General features: G+C 43.1%; 1 protein-coding gene across 1 annotated transcript in view; it reads left to right on the top strand.

Annotated features, from left to right (window-relative positions):
• otud3 (OTU deubiquitinase 3) overlaps window positions 1–5,993 on the top strand; it is a 7,629-nt gene extending 1,636 nt beyond the window's left edge. Inside the window, exons 2-8 of the mRNA XM_037773325.1 lie at window positions 413–709; window positions 1,965–2,113; window positions 2,700–2,812; window positions 2,923–3,045; window positions 3,198–3,330; window positions 4,114–4,301; window positions 5,290–5,993. Coding sequence (XP_037629253.1) covers window positions 504–709; window positions 1,965–2,113; window positions 2,700–2,812; window positions 2,923–3,045; window positions 3,198–3,330; window positions 4,114–4,301; window positions 5,290–5,454 — 1,077 coding nt within the window. The 5' untranslated portion in view covers window positions 413–503 and the 3' untranslated portion in view covers window positions 5,455–5,993. The remainder of the gene's footprint in view (window positions 1–412; window positions 710–1,964; window positions 2,114–2,699; window positions 2,813–2,922; window positions 3,046–3,197; window positions 3,331–4,113; window positions 4,302–5,289) is intronic.
• The last annotated feature ends 7 nt before the right edge of the window (window positions 5,994–6,000 follow it).

Here is a 6,000-nt window from a genome sequence, read left to right as displayed (position 1 = left end):
CGGGAAACAGTACTCAACACAATGCCGGTAACTACTAGGGCGGGTTCTTGTGCTCCACATGATCATATTGGTCTGTGTTAATGATGGAGTGCTCCTCAGGCAATCAAGAACTAGAGGTAATAATAACACTAAATTAAGGGAATCGTAGCCTGAAATCGGCACCCTGAGCACTCTTTTGTACAAAGCATATGTATGTCTCCATATGTATAGTCTAAAAATTTCCGCATAAAAGTGTCACAGTTCCTGATGGAGTTTTGCATAATGTCTTTTTTATATCAGGGACAGACTATGACAGGATGTTTATCTCTTTCAAATTACAGCTTCACAGAAGACTAACTGGTTGAAATGACAACCTTGGTAAATTATGACAAAACTTAATTTCTGTTTCTGTGTCTTTTTAAATCGGTTCCAGATGTTTGGCAGTGGTTGATGCAAGTGCCAGCTCATTCCTATAAGAAGACATACTTTGGTGTTGTAGGCCCGCAAAAACTACTATAGCCAACATGTCTAGGAAGCAGACGCCGAAACCTTTACGGAGCAACAAGAAGAGCGAACTGGAACGCAAGAGGGATGAGCGGGCAGCACGCAGGGCCATCGTAAAGGACCGCAAGAACCGGCCTCAGGATGGCGATGAAGGAGCAGAAATTGTCAGTTTCTCCAACCAGCTCCAGGCCCTGGGGCTCAAGCTGAGAGAAGTCCCGGGAGATGGGTAAGAGCCAGAAAAAGATTGTGAGATCTAGCTGTGCTTTGTCTCCCTCCGTGTTGTCCTTTACCTGTTTACCATCACTGATACTGCAACACATTTTTCTTAAGTCTTAGTATGTACAGAAAACTCATGTTACGTTCGCAAACGAACCAAATCTTTTGAACGACTCTTTGGTACAAATTAAATTTTATTACGCCCAAATTTTACTCCCTGTCCTAGATCCACAGTGCCGGGAGACAGGTGGAAGCGCCGCAACGCGCTGCCAGACACACACAAAAGCAGACAGACAAACAGACAGAGAGGGGAATGAAACGGAGCCATAAGATCCGGCTCCCTTCAAAGACCTGTAATTCTCATCACTAATAAAGAAAGCTTCAAGCTGGACACAACTGTCCCATCATGAGTAACCAGGATGCCTTGGTAGAGGAACATAATGTCTTCAACCTCTGTGCCTACATCTCCCCAGCCCAAAGTCAATAACAATGTACAGTTTATAGCTGCATAACGGCTACATAGTAGAAGCAAATGACACGAGCCATAATTTGATAATCCTCATCAATACTGAAACATTGTCTTCCCCAACTGAGCAGTATTGTGCCATTACGATAGGAAAACAACTAGGGCTGTCCTAGGGCTGTCCTCTCCTCAAAGAAATTCTTAGTCGACTAACACTCCTAGGATTTCGTCAACTAATCGAATAGTTGATATAATCGACAGATCTGTAAAAATGAGTTTCTCCACAAAGAATCACACAAAAGCACCACTTTAAATCTTGTGTTTACCAGAGATGTGCTCATAAGTTTCTTGGAAATGAGTAATTCAGCATGAAAAAAACTTTAAAAATGACTAATCGACTAAAGAAATCTTAGTCGACTAACACAAAAACGACCAATTCGTTTTCTAATCGACTAAGAGGGGCCAGCCCTAAAAACAACAAAAGAAATGTCTTTAGATCTCTCTAGCTTAATGAAAAGATGGGAACTGATTTACCATACAGTCTTGCATCTATCGATCATGTTTACTACTGGGCAGAAGGTCAGGAAGCCTTGTGATGTGCAGTCAGTGTTATTGGCCAAAGCCCAGAAACTTGCCAGCTAATGCCATCTCTAATGAATGCACCAGTGGAATATAAGCCTTTGATTTAAACATAACTTTACCTTCATACTTGCCAAGAACCTTGACACTGAGTCATTAACTATAAGCAGTCATGTGTGTGTGTGTGTGTGGACTTACCAGTCACTGTCTTTGTTTCTTGCAGGAACTGCCTGTTCAGAGCGCTAGGTGACCAGTTAGAGGGTCACTCCCGGGGTCATCTGCGGCTTAGGCAGGAGACTGTCCAGTTTATGATGTCCCATCGACAAGACTTTGAACCCTTTGTTGAGGACGACATTCCTTTTTCACAGCACTGTAAGAAAATTACAAAGTAAAAACAATAAAATGCTGTGATCAGATAGGAGACTTTTACTGATGCCTCATTCACAATGAACTATTCTGTCATATTACTGTATATGGGGAAGTCCATTGAATTGAGTGGGAGATAATTTTGACCAGCAGAAATGCAGTGACCCCTGGTGGTCCTCAGTTTTGTTTGCAATGGAGTTACAGATGCTGTATACCAGTGTTTTCCAACCTGTGGGTGGAGACCTTGTATAAGGGGTTGCAAGACAAATCTGAAAGTTTGCTACATAGGAGAGAAAAAAAACATTTCTGCTGCACACAATATTGTGTTTTTTTCCCAGATGCTCCTCTTATGTTTGCTTTTTTTACTTGTTAATTATGGGATTATTTAACATTTTCAGGCCTCTAAAAATTCTAAAAAATAAATAAAACAAGGAAAAAAAAAACGTTGGTTAAACTGGTCACAACGATAATGATAGTGTTTTAGGAGATATACTGTAGATCAGCTGTGATGGCACCATAGAAAGTTTGAGAAAAAAATGCTGTGTGATCAAAGATTACCTTGAGAGTAATTTCTTTTCTTCTTTCCACCCAGTGTCCAACCTCTCGCAGCCTGGTACGTTTGCTGGCAACGACGCTATAGTGGCTTTTGCTCGCAGTCAACAGGTGAAAGTGGTCATCCATCAGCTAAACACGCCACTGTGGGAGGTAGGGACAGAGGCAGAGGCAAAGACTTTCAAATGATGTCGCATAATCTAATGATGAAATCTAACTCCCTTTTGGGACACCACAGTTTAAATGTTCTGTTCTCATTGCAGATAAATGGTGTAGAAAAGCAGACATGCAGAGAACTGCACATTGCCTACCGCTATGGAGATCACTACGACAGTGTGAGGCGGACTGGAGACAACTCTGAGAATCCTGCTCAGCTCCGCATAGAGGTATGTAATATACAATGGACATATATCCCCAATTTAGTAAATTCCAGGTCCACCTCTTTAGATAGTCAAGAGTGCATCATGTCATGTTTACAGCTATTGATGCACCCTTTACCCATGTGTCTCTGATGGTTTCTCGCTCTTGCCGTTCCCAGAATCTGCAGAATTCACAAGGCCAGCAGCGTGAGTTTGGGGACGGTCAGAGGGACAGACGAAAAAACCCTTCTCCCACAGCCTCAGAGGAGGACAACGTGATCCTGAGTTCCATCAAGAATCGAGGAATCCAGGGTCAGAAGCTACACTTGATTCATTAGCTGCCGTAAGAATTAGACCGTCAGTGCAAAAGGGAACAACTAGGGGGCAGTTGCATAACATTTGTTTAAGACTAGTCTCTAAAGTCTGTCTGTTTCATAAATATTAAGACTGACTTAATTTGAGGTGGGAAAGTTAGCCACCTCTCCCTGAGGTGAGAGTTTTGTTGCTATGACAACAATCTGTTAGAAGGTCAGTACCATTTCAACTGTAACCCATTACTTTAGTTAACTATTTCAACTGTTTATTCATTACTTTAGCTGACTTATAGCTAACTATGTCAAACAGTTTTTTTCCATTACTTTGAGCTAACCTTTAATTAACCATTTCCACTGTTTACCCATTAAGTTTAGTAAAAAAAAATTATCAAACTCTTCCAGCTCTTTACCAATTACTTTAGCTAACTATTTCAACTGTTTATCCTTTACTTTAACTAACTTTTAGCTAACTATTTCAACTGTCTAACCATCACATTTATGCTGTTTATGTTACCTTTTCTGTTATTTTGACCTGTACTTGTGTGCGCTGTGGTGTCGCTGTGGCAACGTGTATTATTTCACCCATAATGCATTGTGCGACAGGTAGTTCACTCCAAGCAGCGTCTAAGTGCAGCCTGCTGCTATAATTACATTGTTTTCTGCGGCCGGGAGTCGTGTTCATGTGTTTCAGGCGGGAAGTAATTCTTTGTAACATAGGCCAACATTTCACAGGAGTCACAGGCTCTTATTCATGTGTTCATGTGTGTATTTTCTGCCTCAGGTGATGAGGAGAACCTGCTCCAGCTGAGTGCAGCGACCATCAATGCTGAGTGGCTTGTAGGCTCCGTGCTGGGTCAGTCGTGCCAAGGCCAGTGTGCCTCAGGATCCTGCTCCTCCTGCAGATCTGCAGCCTCAGACTGCAGTGAGCACAAACAGTCAGCAGAGGGCTGCAACGTACAAAAACCAAAGGTACACTCACTTATTACTGTCATATTCATTTGCAATCCAAGTCCATTTTTTATTTGACTTGAACGTTTTCCTCACTCATAAAATGACCAGTCCTCACACCACTGCATCATGGACAGACTGCAGCATTTCTTACTCTTAAACAAGATGTGTGACAATGTAGGGAAACAGGTCAAAACACACCTCAGTTTAAAGGGACTGTTTGTAAGAATCAGAAATGCTTGTTAACAACGACACCTGTGGCCGTTAAGTCAACGAAAGTCAGCGTCAAGTTCGCGCTTGTGCTCGTTCTACATAGACATGAAACGAGCATCGCTCAAAACAGTGAGGCGACACACCCCTGCTTGGCAGTAATGTTAGCTGACCAGACGAAGGTCTCTCCATGAATCACTGCTGATCCTAGTTTTGGCTTTTCCTGCTTCAGCTTCCCGACCGCGGTCGGAGGGAACAGGGTAGACACCGGAGTTTTGGTCGGAGACGGTAACGTTTCTCGCTGCGGAGCCCCGTCACTTCGTAAGACACAGGAAACCTGGTTTGGTCTGGAGGAGCTGCAGTTTATATTTCTGCGCAAACATCCACTGAACATTTACTAGATATTCTCAGAGCTAAACTAACTCTTCTGCAGTGTGTAGTGCACGTGGGAGTGGAGCGAAATAGCGAGAACGAGTATGGTGTCTGAGTGAAGGCAAGCAGGCAGGCAGAGGAGCAGAGTACAGCAGAGACTCCGGCCCTGGAGACCAAAGCTACGGTCTCCCCCGCGTACTCCGACCGCGGCCAACACTGTTTTGCAAGACGGGCTTCACTAGATATAACTTTGCAGTTTTGGTGCTTCTGTGTAGTTTGTGTTGGAGTCTGAGTCTGAACAGCGTAGCCACACGCGAGTGCGCATGGGACACTGACCTGGACTGATTTATACGTGTAAGAAGTTACAAACAGTCCCTTTAAGTGAAATTACTGAGTTAAAAACATTATTTGTTTCCCTCACTCTCAGGTATCTAACAAGCAGAGGAAAGAGCAGCAGCGGCACGATAAGAAGAAGCGTCAGGAGGACAGGCATCGGCAGAAGTTCCTCCAGAGTAAAGGAAGTCAGGACCAGAACCAGAACGTGCCAGAGGCTGTTACTTTAGTACCAGCTCTAAACATTCTCAGTATATAGACTGGAGCATGGCCAAAATTACCTACTGCTACTCTTGCTATCGGTGGCTGACGCTGTTTTGCACATAGTCCAATTTGATTCAGTCACAGTGGATGACTTTTCCTAAAGAGACTCCTATAGTTTCTTTGCAAACGGTATAACGGTGCCTGCAAACTTGTGTGTGTGAGAGATGTGTGAAAGTTGTAAAAGACAGAGTGAAAGAGCATGACTTTCAGTTTTTTTGTTGGGTTTTGATTCAGTTCAATCCCTGGTTGGTGTTGGCATACGCAGAACCTCCTCAGATCTACCTACAGATCTACCTACCACGCTACCTATAGCCCCCTTTCTATGCTGGACATCAGGCTTTTCATGACAACCATACAGATAATCTCATGCAGCTGGGCTTTTTCATTTGCCACAAGATTGAGTTCCTTCAGATGGTTCTGTTTGTTCAATCTGACCAGAGGAGGAAGATAAAGGAAGAGCGGCAGATGGATGCTTGTTATGAACACTGTGTAAGGAATGTGGCAATAAATAATAATAAATGATAATTTTCTGTTTTTGTGC

Source organism: Sebastes umbrosus, chromosome 6 (assembly GCF_015220745.1).
Source record: "Sebastes umbrosus isolate fSebUmb1 chromosome 6, fSebUmb1.pri, whole genome shotgun sequence".
Taxonomy (NCBI): domain Eukaryota; kingdom Metazoa; phylum Chordata; class Actinopteri; order Perciformes; family Sebastidae; genus Sebastes; species Sebastes umbrosus.
This window is presented reverse-complemented; position numbering and strand designations above follow the sequence as displayed.